Raw genomic sequence first — 22853 nt, 5'->3', positions numbered from 1 at the left:
CCCAGGGTTCAGGGAGTACCTTGTAACGGGCAGGCCTAACCGAAATGCCACGTCACAATGTATATAAGCTGCTCCTTAGCGCAGCTTGTGCATTTATCGCATTTGTAAAAGAGGTACTACTTCCTGATTCCATAGTGGCATTGACCAGCCTGGTTTCGTTGGAAGTAATAATAGGATAGTTGGGATGTTGGCTTTTTGTGCTACTAGCAGAGTACATTGAGTGAAAAACTTTCATACAACACACACACATGTGAGTATATAGACGTGGGCTCAAAGCCTCTATTATACATGCCACACATAGACATAGTAACTCCGTATATTAGGGCTTTATATTGCAGTCATATAAACGCAGAATTTCTACAGGCTGGTTGTCACTTATCCTGGCGTGATTAATTTAATCTCTGTACTACGAGAGGCCGAAAATTGTTGTTGCTAGCATTACCCCGAATTCCGACTGACATGTGCTTTCAATCTCACAATTATATAGAATCAATCTATGCGCGTGCAAGGAGCTTTCCGAAAAACACCACTTTTTGACGCTAACGTACGTGATATTTGGACGAATATGGAAACATTATTAATTGAAACTTGGTACAAACCACTTGACTTTCGTAGCTTTACTAAACGTAAGCTCAAAATTTAAAGCAAATCCAAAAGTAATAAAGTTTTACTGATGTGTTCCGATAATTCTTAAATTGCGTTTGACATTTACAATTGGTATTCTTAGGCTGAATCACAACTGAATTCTAAGGAATAATTATTGGAATTCTATCACATCAAATATTCAATGGCCTCAGAAATGTTGAGATAAGGAGTGACTTTACGATGGTAATTTTACATTGCATCCTTAGCCTTCACTCACTTCGACGACCGCTTTGAATCGGGGGCCCGTTAGTTTACATCATACGAAAAACGGTGATCATAATAGTTTATCTTTTTTCCAGAACCATTATTCCGAAATTGTCTCACCGTGATACCATAAGGAATTGTAAACTTGTTCTTAATTCACCTGACAATTGACCTTATTCTTTAAATCGTGTGATATTTTTCTCAAAATTTCTAAGGCCTATACCGACGCGTTTTTGGACCTGTCCAACGCACTTTTTCTTGTCGAGTTGCCTGGTGGTGGGCCAAACTGAATTCTGATCGACGATATTTCTGAACCAAATACTGAAATGTGATGTATTTGAATCAAATTTCAGATACGATGGCTTCCACGCAACTGCTGAGTTGGGATGTTGTTCTGCTCATACATCAAAACAGTTCAATTTTTCTTTGATATATAAAGGTACTTTATGAGCAATGACGAGTAAAATTGTAATTTGAGGATCACAAATCACAAACTACAATTATAATTTGGGTTCCAGACAGTAATGAAGTACTAATTATATTTTTATTTTACAATGGAAAAAAAATGTATACATAATTTGTATTGAGGACTACATATGAAATATAATTAGGTCAAAGGTAACTGTATGGAGAGATAACAATGGAGACTGGATCGTTGATGTGGGATCTACGAATTATTGGTGAATGACTATAGCGAGGACGCGGTATGATGATCGATGTTTGATTACTAATAAAAGTTACTTTATTCGAGAAAGATACAAAAGTGATGCGATCTGTATCGTTTGAGAACAGAACGACAACTGACAAGGCGAGAATACACATGGATGATACACATATATGATTTCGCAACAGTAGAGAATAGGACATTAGATACAGAGCTGATTTGTTCTGATTGTGAGTCGCAACAGAGGCAAGCGGCTAAATTTGAAGTAGAGACGGATAGGTAAACATCGCATGCGAGTGTGAGTACTGTGACGTGGATTTTTCTGCATCTCGGTCACTCGGAGAAAATGACCGAGAACTTACCGCGTGCACAATAATTTGGCGTCCACGATGTCCCCTGAACCTGCAATAAGACCGCGAAATTTGTTGGGCGCCTGGCGTGGTCAACACGCCTCGAAATCGGTAATACGATATACCGCGACCATATGCTCGGTAGCTCAGTACCGCGGAGAGGGGAGGGGTAATTTTTGGGTAGAGAGAATTGCAACACAAGTAAGCCAACGCGTGATGTGGCCAAATCACTATAAAATTCCAATAATATATTTCTCGTCAGCGATATTACAAAAAAAAAATAAAAATAAAAATAATCATACGACTGCGCAAGTCGTCCTTCGCCATTCCAAATACAAAGGTTTAAATTTAATCCAAAAGAAATAAGAAAGGGAGAAACAAACCAAATAATAAAAAAAAAGGTGAATAAATCTAGGAGACCTCTACGGCCTACGTGCGCTAGTCGCCGTCTGAATAATACCCTAACGCGCAAAAACCAAAAACAAAATCGGACTCGATGCGCTGCCCGCGATCGTCCTCGACTACGACGCTACTCGTCACTTAATTATAAACCGCTAAACAAAAACGTGATCTACATCATACTCGACGCGCTAATCGCAATCGTGATTAAATCTAGCTGATATCTTATTTCTACGGGCGCTAGTCGCCACCTTACTGATGCACAAAAATTCGTAAACTAAATCAAAAGGACGTCACTCGACGCGCTAATCGCGACCAAATTAATAACTCTAGGAAGCTTTTCTGATCGGGCGAGTGTGTAGCGTATTATGACGCATCCGAGCTCCAGTCGTAGTCCCTATTTCCCCAAAGTTCACAACCCTTCCCGCTAAATCAAGCATCTACGCACGGTAACACGCGACCCCCCCCCCCCCCCCCCCCGAGAGGTGACCCTTTTTACGTACGCAAACTCGACGAGACCCCGTGCAGCGGAATTTGGCCGCACTCAATTTCGAACCGAAATTGTTCCCCACTCGAAACCGTGACTCTACGCGAGACTTTACAGGGATCCACTTGACTCTACGCGTTATCGCGAAAACTCAGGCTACGGTCATCATCAAGGAGATCGGCAAACAGATTTTGAGCGCTACTCTAACTCCAAGATTACGTGGGCCGACCGTTTATCAGTGTGCCAATTTAACTTGCGCTCGAAATATGCCCGCAAAGAATTACAAGCGCTTACTGCTCCGCAGCCACCCGAGGAATTCCCCGACTCCAGTTTCTGCCATTGCACGCGATTTTCCTTTTTTTTTTCTTAACTCTGACTCGATACTATTACCACCCACTACGTAACGTCGCCAGGACTCAAGTGGCGAGTCCTGCAAATCGGAGCCGCAATTCGAACATGCCCCGAACATAGGCGCCATCCATAGTCAAAATTTTCCCGATCGAATTGGGGTTCTCGTTACGCAATTCTTAGAATCTAGCGTATCGCTATCGTTGAATTCCGCTGTCGCGGGGTGTTGATTGGCTGGCCAGTCTCGGGTACCCCGTAGCTTGGCAGTGGCGTGGTGACGACTTCGCGAGGGTACCTGCCGTCAGTTGGGCGACGGAGGGGGGGGGGCTACGGCTCGCCGGCCACCAACGGGAATCTCGTCCGCCTTGGGTTCCCTCGCGGCAGAGCTCTCCGTTGACGCTCTCTCCGTAGCCTCGTGCGAGGCCCTCCTTTCGTCGCGATCCGCCGCGATTGCCATCCAGTAACGTCGTTCGGATTTGCTGCCGATCCCCTGTCTGAAGCCGCATTTACTCGCCACCCAAAAAAAATAAACAAAAATCCTGAAAAGTCTTATTCGCTAAACCGAGGATGGTCCCCTCTTAGAGTCTCGGATGCGTGACTGTTGTCCTGGCGCTCTTTTTCGAAATGAGCCGCGGTCTGCTCCGCGTGCTCCATAACTTTATGGTCCGTCTAGAGTTTGGGGAGCCGTGTGGAACGCGCAGTAAAAATGCCACGTTACAGTACATAAGTGACAATTATTTCAAATAGCGAGTGAAATGAGAATGTGATTAGCGCGAAATACTTTCGTTTAAACTTATGCCTCGCTATTTTGCCGAAATAGTCACAAATAAATGCGAGATATAAAAGTAAAAAAACCCCATCTACCGTGAATGTCTCTTGAAGTACTCCCCAATTTCTGACAAGATACCTCTTTTTGAAGCTTGCATAACAATATTGTATGAATTAGGTAGGGTGCGATTCAGTTGAAATAAATTCACAACAGTTTGTTGTTGACAGTCAATATTATTCTGGGCTAAGAAAAAACCTTGAAAACCTTCAATGTGTGTTCCTAATCTCAATGTTTCAGGGACGCTTTGCTGACGAGTGTCATTAACAGCGTTACATCCTTCGTTGCTGGCTTCGTAATATTTTCCGTGCTTGGCTATATGGCCCATGCCAGTGGAAGATCTATCCAGGATGTTGCAACGGAAGGTCCTGGCCTAGTCTTCATAGTATATCCAGCAGCCATTGCTACAATGCCAGGATCGATCTTCTGGGCTCTGATATTCTTTATGATGCTACTGACCCTGGGCTTGGATAGTTCTGTACGTAATCCGGGTGAATGCTGCCATATTCTCCATGCGCACCATTCTCCATGATTAGGAGTCTGACGGTTCTGGTTTTGATTACAGTTTGGAGGTTCCGAAGCGATAATTACTGCTCTTAGTGATGAATTCCCGCTAATCGGGAACCACAGAGAGATATTCGTTGCTTGTTTATTCAGCCTCTACTTCCTTGTTGGTTTAGCCTCTTGTTCTCAGGTGAGTATTGATGAAAATATATCGTTAAATGACTGTCCAAAACTTCTCAGAAATCTACCGAGTAGAAACTTTCAAAACTGGCCAAAGCAAAACGAATTCGCAGTTTTCTGGTACTATAAATATTTGAACTATATAAAGAACAATTCGATAATAGTGTCTCTCATCTCGGAAGTTGCAATTTTTCCGAAATATTTTACAGGCTCTAATTCGTCTCAGTTCTCATAGTGTCCATAAAAACATTGGATACTTATGTACGCAAATCGTACGATGATATTGGATTATTAAGCCATCCCAATCCAATAACTCTTTAGCAGTACTATGCAATTTATATACTTGTGATCATGGCTAGAGCATTCAAGATATAGCTACTGTTCAGTAGCAACTGCATGACTGAGTTGACGTGATGCTTGCTAGTGAAATATTTATATCACGCACCACTGCTATCTCTGTCTAAAAGTACGAAGTTTGAACAAGGTTTGGAAAGTTATGGAAAAGTTGTGTAAATTTAAACATTCCTGAAGAAAAACAGATAATTTTATTCAAAGAATTTAATCTTCAATTATATGTCGGTTGCTCATAATGATTGTAGAAAGATGTCAGGTTTCTTAGAAGTGATAAAAATAATTTTCAGTCATTTGCAGTAAATTTTATGAAGAGCTATAGCTCGTATACGAGTACATCACATATTATGTTGGAACATTATGATGAAATGGAAAGACTTTCACAAAATTTCAGTGAGATTTCTTGATAAAGTGAGAAATTTCAGAAAAGGGTGGAAAAAATTTTTGAATATAAGCATTGGAATTTTTGAAGAAAATAAAAGAAATTTTCGTGTTTGCAATATAAAAAATGATATACATGTTTTCTTGATTTCAGGGTGGTTTTTATTTTTTTCACCTGCTTGATCGGTACGCAGCAGGTTACTCTATGCTGATTGCTGTTCTAGCAGAGACAATAGCCGTCAGCTGGATTTACGGAACGGATCGCTTCTGCGCTGATATTAAAGATATGATTGGGTTTGCACCAGGAATTTACTGGCGCGTCTGCTGGAAGTTCATTGCGCCAATTTTTCTTATGGTAAAGCAACATTCCATCGTTTCGATAATTCGCTTTTAACCGAAATATTGTGTTTGTATGCATTTATATACCGCGACTGACGTAGCTGAAACTAGTAGCGGGCGCTAGCAGCGAAGTGTCCCCCAGCCAGGGCCGAGACAGTCCTCGAGCACCCCGCGCATACCTCGAATCGTAAAGGTCATAACTACGAGCAAATTTTTTAAAATTTATACTCAATTCACTCTTTACCTTGGACAATTGATGAAGCGAGTAATCATCGTGAGACGCGCTCTCCCGTAATTGTTATCAATTTTTTAAGCTTAATAAATGTTGTTTTATGATATCATTGACGTTAGCAAAGAGCGATTTTTTTCAAATTTATACTCAATTCCCTCTTTACCTTCGACAATTGGTTACGGTCATCCGACTAATGTTCTACCGTTCTTTGCGTTACCCGGAGCAGACGACGTGGACGTGGCGGAGTTCCGGCTCCATTTTTTTTTTCTTTGTGTTTTTATATTTTTTTTCGTTTTTATGTTTTTTTTTTGTAATTTTATATATTTTTTTCGTTTTTAAGTTTTTTTTTTGGTATTTTTTGAACTTGTTTGGTAACTTTTATAGATATTATGCGTTATGTGATGATTTTTCTTTCAGTCCCCATTCAGTCATCAAACCCTATGCCTGTTTCCTCGATTGCACCGGACGCCAAAGCTCTACGTTTATTACGCGGAAAGTTGGGCGCAGTATGCTAGCGTGCTAGAATATGTGATCGGTGGTCGAAGCAATATTCGGGTTTTTATTGGGAAGCTCACACGACGATACCTCGATTGAATCGCATCATCAATATCGACTAGATAGCCCGTATATTCTTATTGCCTCTCCTGAAAATCGGTCGTCTCCTTGGCTCTCATTATTGTATATCGTACGATACTTTTTCTGATAGATGGCATATCGTTGCTGGAAAATGAAGTTGACCAACCAGTACAAATTACGTACCCCCACGTGCATACATATACTCCACAATCTCCAGTCGCAATTCTTCGTCCAGCACTGGTTACGTTCTGGTTCGGAATATCACGTGGGCAGTACAACCGCCAATTGTTCCAGTCGGTCAGTTTTCCGTATGCTCTCATTTCTTGGGCGATTACCAAAATGTAACCATTGAGCAGCACTTGCGGTGGACGGCCATGGAGTCAAGGTATAAAAAGAGGTTTTCTCGGAAATCGACGATAAAGAGCGTCCAATGATCATTATTGATCACGGGCAATAGCCAAACCTCGTAGTCAAGGACAGAAATCCTCTCCACTCACCTCTAAAATCCGCGGCTCATTTTGCCCGTCAGAATTATTCTCTGGGTACAAAAAATGTCGAAAGACAATATCGATGCACCCCTATCTCGTGCCTCGCTCGTTATCGTTGGGAAAAACGCGTTCATGATGTCATCATTGAACCACTCATCACAGTCAAGCTTCCGAAAATTCTGCTCGACCAATTTAAATCCCGCAATTTTTTTCTTAAGGTCTGGAAAACCGAGAGGCCACGAGATATCATTTGAGAAGAAATCTTCAGATTAGACGATTTGTTCCACGCAGAGATTCCGAATTTCTGAATGCGTTTGATCAGTATCCGCAGAAAATATATTCTCTTGATTGGTATACTCCTCGTCATCAGGAGACTCAAATTTTGGCGATATGGATCGAGCGCATTTCTCGTAAAACAAGGCGGGAGCTGTATTGTCCAATACGATCGGGGAATCTGAAAATTGCTCACTCGTTACATCTGATGGCTTCTCGTCGCAGCTAGGACTCTGCACAATTAGTTTTTTAACCGTTTTAGGGCCTTTGAGAAACAATGGTGTTCTTTTTTTTGTTTTTTTTCTATCGAACCATTGCTCGCTCGGTTGTAAGCCAGCGCAGAACGTCCTCGATTCTTCTCTCGTTTTTGTCGACTCGTTCTCGTGGTAAACGATCTCTCTCGTATTCGACCATCTAAAATCAATTTCATTTTTTGAACGCGTCTCGGAACGGTCAATCGTTTGCCTTTGAGCCAGAGATGTTTAAGCGTCCTGTACCAACTCTTAACTGATCGAATAACGAGTTATTCCGAAATTTGTCAAATGTGCGGCAGAGAAAAACGAGTAGTATGACAAAATGTACTTGAGCAGGTAGTCAAGGAATTCTTAACAGTACACGTCGTTATCCTCGGATGTGCATAGTTCCTCTTTCTCGTCAATCACAGATTGATAAATCCTGTCGACAAATTGAAAAAAGGGCGATTTACTCGATGTTGCTACGGCATATTCGAGATTATCGTCCGGTAGCATGAACTTTGCGTCCTTCTTTTCCTCCTTTGTGACGCAAATTTCCTCGATCTCTGATTCCTCGATCTCTGATTCCTCGAAAAGAAAATCGATGCTTTCCTTAAAATCTCGCACCATCGTCTCGAAACCAAAAACTTTGACGATACAAATAAATATCTTTCGAGCAGAGTCCAAATCGTTACTGGGGATCAATTTCGTCATTGCCATTCCTGCTACGCGATACTGAGCCTTCGTGTGGCAAATCGTTTTGCACTTTCTCAGTACCGTATGCAGCATGTGCCAGGAACAAATAAGCAGAACCGTAAGCGAGGAAATCGAATTTGTTTTCTCAGTCATATCAGTATATGAGCGGTTCATGTACTCGACGAGCGAAATACCGTTGAAACCGTCCATAACCGAATTCATGAGTCCCAAGCTGAAATCTGTCTCCACTTTGTCGATGGCCGGTGATCGGGTGCTCAACATCTTCAACGATAAGGCCACCATCCTTAGGAAGTGGCTTATGTTGAGAGTAATGTGGACACTAGAAATGAATTCTGCCACAGGAAATTGACCAGCGTTCCCATTCCCAAGCACGATTAAAGAATAATAAAATATTTTTTTTGTTACGTTGGGTGGCGAAATGGTGACAGAGCCCGTGGCATCGAGATGAGAACACACCGTACCCGGTTCTAAGTTCAGTAGTACCCGCAACTGTTTCTCAGTGAAAAGAACGATACACAACGGTTCTACTGATTACTGCTGAATATAACCCTTTATGTGTGTTCCTTTCCACGTCTCCTTCGTCTCTTTGAATAATTTGTGCATAAACATATAATAATCACGATCCAGGTCATCTAGACAGTTGTTTTCGCTCTTCTGCAACAAACTTAGGCTGTAAGCGTCATTTGGATTTCCTGCATCTAAAAGGCGTTCATCAGCTGCTATGAACTTGATCTGTTTCACGGTGCTGGGAGCATTTGCTACCAGCTCTTCCGAAACAGACAAGCGTTTTTCGCCCGTTACAAATCGACGGTGGGTCTCCCCTGCTGTATGGTGCATGGGGCCGGCCGGGATTATTTTTAAGCATACATCAACAAACGGCGGACCTATTGGTTCAGTTGTTGAGAATTTGTAAGTCGTACAAGTCGAAAACGTGCGAACGGCATACGTTTGAAATGTTACTGTCGATGGTGGAGAGTTGCATTTGTGCCAGCGAAAACACAAATTGTAGACCATCATTGGCTTGACCAAGTCGTACAACGCGTCAGTCCATCCTTTCTGTAACTTCAATTTCGCTGACCAAAATGTTTGCCAAAATGTCGACGGTACGGTTACAGACATCTCTCCTGGAGCCGTCAAGATTTGGCCATTGTCTAGCGTCGAAGAATCAGGAGCCAATTCTTGACTTGAGTGTCGCAATTCACAGGTATCCGAGCTCGAGATTTCCTCATTCCAATGGCGAGGAAGCAAAATTTCATTTTCCGTTAATTGACACGAGTCTACACGATGCGATATTAGAGACTGACGGGAGTCGGGGTTCAACAAGTCGGCGATTGGCGACAAAAACGCGCTAGAACAGGTTCGAGGATCACCTGTGTTTCACAGTGGAGGAAAACTATCTGCTCTAACATCTGGATCGAGAAACGATTCCTCACTTGAGTTCGTAGAATCGCTTACATTCCCGGTTGTTCCCCTTTCATTATGGACGCTCGAAATTGGATCAATATCATCCAAACCGGAATTATTGTTTTGGCTTGGATTATTTTGACATCGTGATATCCGTGTCTGGCAAGAGTCGGGCATCCAAGAGTCGCCAACCGGCGACTGGATCCTGATGGGTACATATGGAACCTCGTCTTTGCCGTTAGGCGATCGTGGAAAATTATTGATTTCAACAATCGTTAAAGCGCGAATATTGTCGGCGTGTCGTAAAAACATCTTGTACGTCTGTGGTACGTAAGACTTTACCGACCTTGGGTCTTTGTCCGGGAAAAAAGCTTTGCAAATCTGCTCCCATGTGCAACCAGAGCTTCGCCATGACTGGTTTTTTAAAAAGTCAAATAACTCATCGGTCACGACGTCGTTAGGAAGATCAAAAGGATACAACTTTACAATCGCTTCCGCTATCATTTCCGGGGTTACAATAGATTTACGTTTGGTCCCCATGTTTCATGCCCATTGTATGAAAGTTTTACTCATGTAATAAGCAAGAGAGAGAAACAGAACAAAACTGAAACGAGAACTATATCCACTTAATATCTACGTATCAAAATGAGTAGCTGCAATCAACGAGAGGGTACAAAAGCTGCCAGGATTGAGGTGGAAATTTTTGCATCAATGCATAACGGTCTGTGTCATACAAAAACGAAAGATAAATAGATCTCCTCTATATACAGCAGAGATTCGGAATGGTAACGGATCGCGCAAAAAACGAATCGCAATGTACCATGGAATCGAGGTCTGCTCGTAGTGTCTACACTTCCATGGTAGTCCAGTGGGCATAAGGACGCGCAATAAGCGGTCACGTACAGCAGTAGGGATGGAGACATTCCGTATTAACGATGAGAGTTGGGAGCATTCACTTATTAGAAGTTTGCGTTAGTATGAGCGGAAGAGACAGCGTGAGCAAGAGAGTGCGCGCGCGTACGAGAGAGAGAGAGAGAGAGAGAGAGAGAGAGAGGGAGAGAGAGAGAGAGAGAGAGAGAGAGAGAGAGAGAGAGAGAGAGAGAGAGAGAGAGAGAGAGAGAGAGAGAGAGAGAGAGAGAGAGAGAGAGAGAGAGAGAGAGAGAGAGAGAGAGAGAGAGAGAGAGAGAGAGAGAGAGAGAGAGAGAGAGAGAGAGAGAGAGATACGGGTTCCCATTGTTGAGAGCCAGCAGAAGCAAGAATACACCGATACATATGACGCTTGGATGGTCGCTAGTTGGAGGCGCTCGTATTATGCGGCGCCACAGTGGTCCAAAAGCCCGAATTCCTGGTCAAAACTAATAACTCAAATATTTCTCAGTGAAAATTGCTAGGATTACTATACCTATAGTTTTTTGGCTTGCTGGTTTCGAAAATGGATGCAAAAATGCGAAATTCAAAATGGCGGCCCCGAAATGGCGGATATTTATTACAAAAAATGGTACGAATTTTTAGAAATTCATAGTACGAATGTTTTTTGGGTCGCTGATTCCGAAAAAAAAACAAAAATGCAAAATTCAAAGAGGCGGACGTTAAATGGCGGATGTTTTTCGCGAAAAATGATACCAATTCGCTGAAATTCATACTAGTAATGTTTTTGGGGTCGCCGATTCCGAAAACGAATGCAAAAATGCAAAATTCAAAATGGCGGCCCCAAAATGGCGGATATTTTTTACAAAAAATGGTACGAATTTTTAGAAATTCATAGTACGAATGTTTTTTGGGTCACTGATTCCGAAAAAAAAACAAAAATGCAAAATTCAAAATGGCGGACGTTGAATGGCAGATGTTTTTCGCGAAAAATGATACCAATTCGCTGAAATTCATACTAGTAATGTTTTTGGGGTCGCCGATTCCGAAAACGAATGTAAAAATACGAAATTAAAAATGGTGGACCGAAAATGGCGGGAATATTTCGTGAAAAATGGTACAACTTTGTTAAAAGTGATATTTTGTAAATTAATTTCTTTAATTCATACAGATTTTTTTCTTATAAAACAAAATAACATAATTTTTAAAGATACATACTAATCGCTATCTGAATTCTCATCATCGACGTCGTTTTGATGAATGACGTTGTCTGCGTCGCCCCGCTACACTAATCCCACGAGGCGGGCCACGAGGCTCCGACCGAGTCGACAAAACACTGCTTCAAAGAATGCGTATTTTTGACCAATGGAGCAAAAACGAGCAGGCGATGCCAACGGTTTCACATTCTCTATACTTTTTCACACTAGGAATCGTTGAGATCTCCGCAGGATCTCCGGGGATCATAACTAATTCTCTACAGATAGTAATGCAATTCAATGAAATAGGTTATTTTGCAGCACTCGTATTGCATCATTAATATCATCGCCATAAATTCCGAAACTTGGTTCATTCACAAAATTTATGTAATTCACTTACCTTGAGGAATAATATCTATTTTGGTTGACTCGATTTTGATGAAAATTGAGAAAACTACAGCCTTTTTTTTTCGCGCGCTCGAAAGCGTGCACACACCACAGTCCCGCGCGAGTCTCGACAATGGTCACTTTCGAGGGCTTACCACAGGCCATGGAATGAATATGAACATCTTCCCTTTTGGATTTCAAAGCTCTAATGCTGTCTATTGACAAATATGTAAAGCTTTACCTCGGATGATAACTTTCAGTTTTGGGGGTTTTGGCCAAGAATTCGGGCTTTCGGACCACTGTGGCGGCGGCGAGACTCAAGTCCGAGCGTGTTGACGTTCGTACGGAAAAAGAGAGAACGAGTAGAAGTCGTGGGGAGAGTAGTGGGCAGGAGAGGAGTGACAGGTCCCAATTTTTTCAGATCTCGACAAAATACGGATACATCGTTCCATATGAAGCGCGCATTTTTTTTTTTGCAGCAAATTAATTATTTTGGAAATTCACTGCAATTTTAAAATTACTCTTGGGTTTGTAGCTACATAAACTGAAACGCTTTTTTGCTATCGACGACGGGTCAATAAAACCACATGGATTAGGCTCAAAAAGTTAATAACATCTACTAGAGGGTCTCACGGCGATTATTTGTTTTAAAATAACATATATAAAGCTTGAAATATTATCAACAATTATGAGAGGGCAGGTATCACGGCAATAACTCGCTCAAATTGTCCAAAGTAAACAATGAATCAAGTATAAACTGAAAAAAAAACCTTTTTGCTATCGTCAATTGAGAGTATAAAACAACATACTAATCTCAAAAAACTATTAACAATTATAAGAGGGCGCATCTCACGGCAATTACTCGTTTCATCGATGGTCCAAGGTGAAGAGTGAATTGAGTATAAATTTGAAAAAAATCGCTCTTTGCTAACGTCAATGATACCATAAAACAACATTTGTTAAGCTTAAAATATTAATAACAACTACTGTAGGGCGCGTCTCACGACGATTACTCGCTTTATCAATTGTGCAAGGTGAAGAGTGAATTGAGTATAAATTTAGAAAAAATTGCTTGTAGTTATGACCTTTACAATTCGAGGTATGCGCGGGGTGCTCGATGACTGTCTCGGCCCTGGCCGGGGGACACTTCGCTGCTAGCGCCCGCTGCTAGTTTCAGCTACGTCTGCGACTGTCCAATGAGTTGGTTATCGTGAACTTCAAATAATCGTAGTGCCCTAATTTATAATATAACTTACCAGTGAAACCATTTCAGTTCATTATCGTCTATGGACTAATGGGCTATGAACCCTTAACCTACGAGGACTATGTTTATCCACTATGGGCGAACGTCTTGGGCTGGTTAATCGCTTGCTCGTCGATAGTCATGATCCCTGCAGTTGGTGCTTACAAGCTTCTTACTACTCCAGGAACATTTCGTGAGGTATTGCATGGATTTCAATTTACATCAATTTTCAGTAAAACTGTCTCTGGTTTAGGCTTTGGCCCAGCAATTTTATTATGATTCTTTATGATTTGTAAATACCGTTTGTTTTATTACCAATGTCACAAAATTCGAAAGGATTGAAAAAAAAATTTCATAAAACACTGATATTTCTTAAATTTTCTCATACATCATTTACGAAACAATGATACCAGAAGGGTTTGATATCACCAGCTACAACTTCAGTAGAATCTTGATTAACAGTTTTTCAAACCTCGAAGTGTGAAGTAGTTACCAATGAGGTATTATTTTTCCAGCAGTTACGGAGATTTTTCAATTTGAGAATTTTGAAAATCTCTTTTTCGAATACGGTATATGTAATATCTTTCTAGAGAGTAACAAAAAATATGAAATCAGATATGCTTGTGTACCCCACAGAAGGTACCTAGAGCGTGCAAATCGCGGGGCATCTCACTCATTTGGTGGGACATATTCAAACTATTCAAATAGACAAGGTCCGAATTTTAAGATAATGCAGGCGAATCTATAAATAACTCCGGATATATTTTAATTTCCTACCTGTCTGAGTCGACAGCAGACGTGAAGTTACTACGACGACCCTAAGAATAATAAGTTTAATATTCATAAGGATATCGTGTTATAAAATTAGGTTAGATCATTGTTCGGTATAATTATTCTACATTGTTATATTTATTTTTCAAATCCACTGAAATGCTTCACTGGTAACAGAGAATGAAGATACTCACAACGCCATGGAAAGATACGCAGCGGAAACAGTTGACCACGGCCACAACCAATGGATCGGTCCGACGAAGTTCTAACGGTCGTTTGTCCCAAGGAGAGCTACCAACGTCCAATTCCAATAGTCAAGCAGATCTAACAAAAGAGCAGACCGAAGTCATAATTTCATCCTGCAAATCCTCCAAAGGGGATCCGCCGCCACAACCCGTATAGGACGATAGCGTTGTCGTTTTCACCGGCTCTAAGTTTAAAGTGTATCTTTGTTAAGGTTAACGTACAGTCCGATCATCGATCGAGATATAACTACCTAAAAACAAAGAAACAAGACCTAAAGTGCAAGGCATCGGTCTCGATTCGTGAAATGCAAATGAACTATCGTGAAATTATCGAAATTGGTGATGTGATCGGAGTTTTGGGTTTCAAACGGCTATTCAATGCTACTGTTGACCATGTACCAAAAATTGTACCTGTCTATTTAAAATGGATAAATGACTTTGTTTCAAGGTGTTCATCAGTTCGAGAAACATTGAATTTTAAGAGAAGATTTTTTTTCAATAACGCAGCTAAAGCTGGCGACCACAAGTGGGGATCCCTTGACAATCGGTTATTCACGCTATGGCTTTTATATTCTGACTAAAAAATAGATTTCGCGGTTGAACAGGTTACAAAAGTCTTTAAAAGATAACTGCATATTCATATGGCTCACGTCCAGATAGATTTGTTTGTCTTTCGAATTTACGGCTTTTTAAGGATATTAGTTACGGTTTCATTATATTAACTACAAAACAAGGAATGAAGTATAGTTTTTTGAATTTCTCAGGTTCTATTCAACGGTTTCTTGGGTGTAAATTTTTATATTTTTTGCAGCATCTACTTGGAAAGTTTGATTCTCGAAGATTGTGGAGCGTGCGTAAATGATCCTATTCCTGAAAAATAAGGAAATAAAAAGTTTGATGCATGCGCTCGCTACAAATTTTCCGCTTTCCACGATCCACTTACCATTGAGCGCCGGTTAAGTGAAAAAATCCCAAGCTTTCCCATGAAGTGCATTATATTCAGAGTTGGCAAAATCGGAGGTGCTGAGTTGTAAAGGTAAATCGGATTGGCCTGGACAACTTCAGATCACTTTATCTATAGCCTATGAGAAATTCTGCATGCAGCATATTAAACTTGATTATATTTAACTCGAACGATAAGTTTATTCCGTTCACTTTTTTTTTATGATCCATATCACAATGAAACTCAATGCAAATCCCATAAATGAAAATGAGTTGCCAAAAGTGCTTGTATCGATCCTTTCTTATTTTCGCGTTTTATTTTAGCGTACATGACCAATAAAGTGAATCTATCAATGGCATACACAACGTTGAATAGCCCCTTTGCAGTCGAGTGTGACGACAAATGGCATCAACAATTCAATTTCAAACAGTTTTTCCTTATTTGTGTACTATTACACAGTCAAGTACAACAATACCAGTATTGTAATTTTATATACAGAATGATAATGCAGTTTCATGCTTAATACAGAACGCGTATTTTTTACTTTAATACTTTGTTGATGGGAAATTAGTCATGGTCTTCAATGGGGAACAGTTCCATGACCGTAGGTACACACACATATGAATTCCTTAGTTATGCATTCATTCATTTCAACCTTTAATCTCGAAAGGCAGCAAAGTGACAAATCAATGACTTTGACTTATAATAGCAAAGATACTTACATACGTAAGTATCTACCCGATCGATGAATTTTTTAATACACAATATGTAGGTATAATATTGCCCGTGATAGGGAATCAAACACAACTTGAGGTCATTCCGCCATTCATGTTAGCTTCGGCTTAGCATTTTAAAAATAGGTCTGTAAAATAGTTACTCTTCATTTCATTTGAAACTACTGCCTGTAAGGACGTTGTGTCTCCCATTGCAATATTCAAATTTGGTAAACATTTTTCGAATCTAAATTTCACAAGACTTCAAAGTATATTGACAGTAATAGTTGAACAAAATCTTATAAGCTCTTATGCCTCAAGGCCGCTGATTGACGAACTTGATGATAATTAATATAATGAATAAGACTGTTCACTGTAGTCGTACGAGATACCGCATCAGGGACCTTTTACATTCTATTCAACTATTGACTGAAAAACTATTTATGACGAACATATCTTTTAGTAGTTTTTAAATATTCCGTTGACTTGGAAATAACAGTGATTCGAAAATTCTAAAAATTAATGTTAGTCAAGTCATAAACCAAGTGTGATCGCAGTCACCATTTCTTACGGGAATGAAGTGTTGCACTTTTACGGTTCGTTTTTCAATTTTTTGGAGCCAACTGAGGGATAGGAATGTTATGTTTTCTTCAAGCTGTGTTGAAAAACTACCAGGGGATATCAAAGTGTCAACCAAATGAATAAATGGTATTTTACAGTTAAATTCCTTTTTCTGGTAACGATATTGTTTTGAACTTTTGAAAATAATAGTGTTCAATTGCTATTGTGCTTGATTGTGATTGAAAAGATTTCGAAAAACAATAGTCAAATGTACCAGAATATGGAATTCAGATATCCTTAGTCTATAACCTCAAAGCTACATGCATATTACTAGTATTTTTGGTTATTTTTCGAAATTTTCTTAATGAATACAAGCACAATTATGAATACTATCATTTACCATAATTCGAACCGATTTCATCATTCTGAAGATAAAAACAGTGTAAAATACGATTTGCTCACTACCTCAGCACTTCGACATTCTCTTCGTATATTCGGAGTTTTTTGTAAAATTCGTAGCTCAGCGCTCGCATATAGGCAACCGAATCTCAATTTGCCATCTGTGTACCCAATTCTAAAAATTTGACTGATAAAAACCCCATCTGACTGACAGAGTCCACGTCAACTATAAAAATCAAGTTACGTAAAGCTGAGTCCTTACAGACGTAGCGATGCAGATCGCAAGTGTAACTTCGGTTACCTATCGGTTGGCTGCTGGGCGGCGGATTTCACAAAAAATACCAATATATACTTTGAGAACAAGACAAGAGGGGAATGGAAACAAGACAAGAGAACATTACACGTACATCGAATGTCAAAACGCTTTCGATAAAATATACCCATTCAACACAAATAGTAAGCCTGTGTGCCTGTCACCTTTCTATATCAATCTTGTAAACCTTCACGAAGCGCTAGCGATAATCGCGGGTTACGAACAACCCCACTTGGGCACCCCAACTTGCGTACAAAAACCATATACGGACAGAGATAGACTGCGCAGTCTGTGTAACGAGTTGAAACCATAATAAAGCCCAAATCACGCGAAATGCAGTGTGCCGTGTGCCGTCATACACAGGTTTGTACATCAGCGGCCCCGTAAGACCACGGAATTAATCTCTATAAGTCTATGGCCAAAACACGCTTATCATGTTCATGGGGTCTCGGGTATCGTTAGCGTTTGCTTCTGATTGTGAGTAACCAATCATAGTACGCGCATATGTGTAAGATTTAGAGCCCGCTCCTTGATCGACGTTCAGTCTTCAAAAATGTCGACTTCAATGCTGGATCTCGCGTTAGTCGATGCATGCGCATAAAGAAACTTCCGCCGTGCTTTCGTCTCTTTCACCATTATAATATGTGCAATACGAAAGGCCCACCATCAATACACCGTTTACGTTACTACATAATATACCTAGAGAATATCTTGAAAGTTCACACTAGGTCACCGCTGACTCGGCACCACTCAACTTCTTCGTCTGTTTCTCGCAGGCTGGCCATCCCGTCTTTAATTTTAAACTGTCAAAAGCAATAAAATGGTTGTATCGACAACGATGACGATTATTTATTGACAAGGAATGCCCCATAAATAAAATGAAAACATAATCGTTGTCGTTTTTGTTTTGACAGGGAATGCTCCATAAGTGAAATAACACATCAAAGTCGTTAACGAATGAAAATCGTCGTCGTCGTCGATGTAATTATTTTACGGCCTTTAACAGTTTAAAATCAAAGATGGGATTGGCAGCCTGCGAGAAACAGACGATGAACTTGAGTGGTGCCGAGTCGGCGGTGACCGAGTGCGAACTTATAAGAAATTCTCTCAGTATATAGCTTAGTTGATCAATTAACGCTTCCAGGCCAGCCAGCTGCAACTTGAACATTGATATTAATGTAAATAAGTAGCATATCTGTGTATTCGTCGACACTGTCAATTACCATTTCAGAATATGTGATATAGTCTACTGGTCTGATAGTAATAATACGAAGTGGTACTGAGCGATGTCGAATCTGCAGTAGAATATTGCTTTCATCAAGTACAACCGATTTCTTCAGAAAATACTGACATTATTTTTATATCTAACAAGACGGCTTTCAGTTTAAACTGTTTTATCTAAAATCACAGGCACCAGTATTCAAACACTTCTTGTTGTCGCAAAGGATATTTTACAATTAGTTGTAATGTGCCGCCAATACCAAACTCATGAAGACTTCATTGCGATATCGATAATGACATTACTTAATGTGGTCTGCCTGATCCGTCGTCCCATTAGCTGCCGGGCGGTGCCTCTTGATCAACTGAGCTGCTCCTATTCTCGGAGTTTGTACAGACGTACTTTGTAAAATTTCACCATATTTGAATTCTCCAAAACGATGAAAATACGGCGAAAGAACTGAAATCTTTGGTTCAGTGAGAATGTACGTATAATAATAATACACAGATATTGGAGCTCAGAAATTAATGTATAAATTCAATAAACATAGGTAATGAAAAAGTGGATATTATAAGGAATTGAGAAAGAACTTATTATGTTAAGTACACAAATCCCTAGATCTAACCCTGACAGCACGAAAATATTTCAGAAAAATTTTTAATACATAACACTCTTATTTTACCGAGATTCATATTCGGTACTTAAGCATTAGGACTATATTTAATTCTATTCTTTCTTTTCTCTACATAAAAAATGACGATTAGTCGTGAATGTCGGTGGCGAACGATTTAAAAAATCAGTATACCGGCTATCTTATACTGGATTAAAAGGATCTCTTTTTTTCCGGTCTTGCATGGTGATATATAAGCGAAAGAATCAAGAAGAGCTATTTATTGGAGTGTCAAAAATCGGTAATGAAATCACAAAACAGTTATTTTTCGATCCTTTTATCACGATATACGTTGATTGGGCAGAGTGAATAAGCCCTATTGATGTATCGGTCGCATTTAGCTCAATTCTACATGCCCGATTATACATATCCAAAAAAAATGTTGTTCTACTGAAATACTTTTTCTGTCGTTATTCTACCATGAAATGAAAAATTTTTCGTATACTTTTTTCTACATAGCACGTATAATTGCGCCTTTGACGGCATTTTCACGTTAGTAATGCATACGAGGCTCTGATAATTGGCAAGATAAGTGATTTTCCTCGATCGATAGAGTTTGATTATAGCATCCTTTCAAGATGTATTTGAAAAATTTTCACAAAATGTGTGTTGCCTTGGGAAGTTCTAGAAGTAATCTATTCCATCTGTGTAAGCTTTAGTTTTGAAGTACATTACTTCGATGTTATGTGGATTTTTATATTTTAGTTTTAGTATAGTATGTTCTATGGATGATGTTGAAATGGTGATATAACACTTCTAGTTCCGCTTGAGTCTTCTTCCGATATGCCAAAGCCAAAGTTTGTGTGAATAAAAAATTACGACGGAGCGTCGTAATAATTTAACAAACGAAATTCTTCTTCGCGATGCTGGCTGTTTCTATGAACAAACGTCTGAACAACAATTTTAATAAGTCTTCCTTGAAAATGAGTTTTTGTACTACGCACTGTGCAAAATTGGGGGTTCTAAAATTGACCACAAGTGACCGGTGTAGACAACTATTTTTGTGGTCGATTCAGAACTTGAACCTCATATATTATCAGATTGAGGACAGGTAGTATTAAATTGACATTAAATAGTGTTATATTGATACCAAAAAATATTCTATAGACATCCACACAGCATTTTTTGCAGTCTATGCGTCGCTTTGTCGCCTTATATGGAGTGGCTTTCGATTTTAGAGCTGCCTGGGTGATAACATTATTTCAGATGAAAATAGATTGAACGTGACTTGTGGTACTCAGCATAGTTTTGTCGCGTCACGTTTTGCTAAGTTTTTATCTAGATATAGTAAGATGCACCTATTGAAACAGAGGAAAACCAAGCATGGAGCTCCAAAAATAGTGAAGGGGCGGTATTTTAACGGTAAAAGTATTATTATACGTCATTCTGAGTTGTACGTTTGCCAATTGAGATAAATAAATCAATAAATGCAAAAACGAAAACATAAGCACATATGTAGGAGGTATTTCTGAATCGAATTGCTTCAAAAATGTGTAAATTGCACAATCAGTTACAAGTCAAGTCGGATTTTTTTTGAATAGTATAGAGTCTTTCCATATAGTAATACCAAAGCCTTGCTTACCTGGAGGGCCTGATTTTTATTCACAACGTGGTTTAGAAATTTAATGTACCGCATTGTTATGTATTTATTACATCATCAGTCAAAGACATTATTGAAAAAAAACATGTCAGATCAGAATTCTAATACTTACGTAATTCAACCATCTAATGCGTAAATAATTTATCCCTGAAAATATTAATCATTCCGTTACTCGGTATATTGTTCTTATAATTATTCGTAATCGGAATAAGATAGCGGCTTCAGAAGTTGAACTTTTTTATCTGAAGAAATTCTACAATAATTTTTGGGCTTCTGTCCTACTTATACTTTTTGTTAAATGATCAGTGAAATTTTTTCAGAAAGTAGTGGCTCAAAATCCAAATGTTATTACATAAAATAGAACAGATCGTGGTCGTATCACTTACTCATAGTAGGTAGTGCGTTGAAAAGGTTGAATAATTTATGATATGAAGGATTGTAAGTCACAGAAAATAGGTGATTTTAGATATTTTAATACATTTTGCAGGACCATAGCGATTAGTGGCTATACAAACTCGATATGTTACTGTTATGATCTTGTTTCTGTGTTCGTTTCTTGAATATATTGCTGTAATCACTGAACAATCATACGAGGACTCAATGCTGTACGTAGCACAAAAAACTCAAATTCCTAATCGACAAAAAATAATCATAAATAAAAAGTCCTCACATTATGTGATAAAAGATGGCAGAGAATACAGAAAAACATACTTCAATCTTCTTCGAAAAAATGTATCCGTATTTTACTGAGTGTAATGATAGTACGTACTTTTAGTAACTTGGACTCTGTAAGCTTTTCCTAAATAGATCATTCGTATTTTGATATAAAAGATAATATACGAATCATCGGCGCTAGTCACGCTAATAATGAGCTTTCTTGTAACTTGTAATAAGAGTGTATAGTTAAGCAATGCTGTTATCTAAAATTTTGGTGACAAGTTTTTTTGCTATAAACAAAAAAACTAAACCAAACTAGTATAAAAATAATTATGAAACAAAATCGTATACTAAAACGACGTAAATTCGAAGCATTTTTGAATGGCCGGGAGCAACAAATATCACTGCTTACGTAGAAAATGGCTTCTGAAAACATACATGTATAATAAAGATACAATTGTACAACCTCAACGGCAAATGTCACTGTCATTCCAATGCCAGCGTGCTGTAAATTTACCGCGTCAAATTCTATACTCATAATTCATAATCAAATATTACTGAGTTCCTCGTACATACCTGTGTTGGTCAAATAATTTAAAGACTTCATTGATCTAATATTACGCTTGTCGCATAGAATTATTTACAACACAAAATGAATTAACAGCCGTAGAAATAAAACAACGAAAGCTGTATGTACTGTAAATTGAACCTCTATTTCTGCAAGTATTACTTAAGTATGACCTGTAAGTCGACATGGACATTGAACAGAGAACGTAGTGCGAATGTGGTTTTTACATGTGGGTACAATAGCTCAGAAAGTAATAATTGTCCCTTTTATTTTATAACCTGATGCCCCTGTAAAAGCACATGCTAACACTCAATCTGAGTAGTAGTTGTTAATGATAATAAAATACATATTTTGTACATCGCGTTTGAACTGCTGCCACAGCCATAGGTGGCAGTTTAGGCCTTGTTGATCTATGATAGTGAAAAGTTTGGAAGTGATGCATACTGTAGTAGTAGTGTACGAATAATAAAATGCATGTATCCGTATTGATAAACGAAACACTGTATTATGATGTACTATAAAACATGCTTTAACGTCCATCAGTCTTTACTTTTTGAAGAGTCATATTGGTTAAGCAATTTTCATCTAGTCCCGAGCGCAATTTGTATGATGATAATTTATGTGTTAATAATTATAACCTCCGTATATATGTATCTACTTAGCCGAATAACCTCACAGCTCTCAATGTTAATAACGTTATCGCATGAAAATAGGTATAATCCCTAGTAGGAATTTTGAGCGGGTACTAGTAAGGGGCTGGCTAATTTGGCTCTGGACGGCACAGACGCTGACACAGTGACTGTACCATCGCGTCACCTAGCTAAGAATTTCAGGGCTGAAGGAGATGCAAGACAGTGTTCCCTTTGCGGAATCACCTACAGGTTGTGATATTCAGTTACA

The 22853-nt window shown here is 39.2% G+C and overlaps 1 protein-coding gene across 1 annotated transcript in view; it reads left to right on the top strand.

The window, feature by feature from the left end:
* Nucleotides 1–22490, top strand: part of DAT (Sodium-dependent dopamine transporter) — a 509482-nt gene extending 486992 nt beyond the window's left edge. The window contains exons 9-13 of the mRNA XM_046615324.1: nucleotides 4164–4401; nucleotides 4489–4617; nucleotides 5494–5694; nucleotides 13325–13492; nucleotides 14243–22490. Of these exons, the coding sequence (XP_046471280.1) occupies nucleotides 4164–4401; nucleotides 4489–4617; nucleotides 5494–5694; nucleotides 13325–13492; nucleotides 14243–14467 (961 nt within the window). The 3' untranslated portion in view covers nucleotides 14468–22490. The remainder of the gene's footprint in view (nucleotides 1–4163; nucleotides 4402–4488; nucleotides 4618–5493; nucleotides 5695–13324; nucleotides 13493–14242) is intronic.
* Nucleotides 22491–22853: the final 363 nt, after the last annotated feature.

Source organism: Neodiprion pinetum, chromosome 3 (genome assembly GCF_021155775.2).
Source record: "Neodiprion pinetum isolate iyNeoPine1 chromosome 3, iyNeoPine1.2, whole genome shotgun sequence".
Lineage (NCBI taxonomy): Eukaryota > Metazoa > Arthropoda > Insecta > Hymenoptera > Diprionidae > Neodiprion > Neodiprion pinetum.
This window is presented reverse-complemented; position numbering and strand designations above follow the sequence as displayed.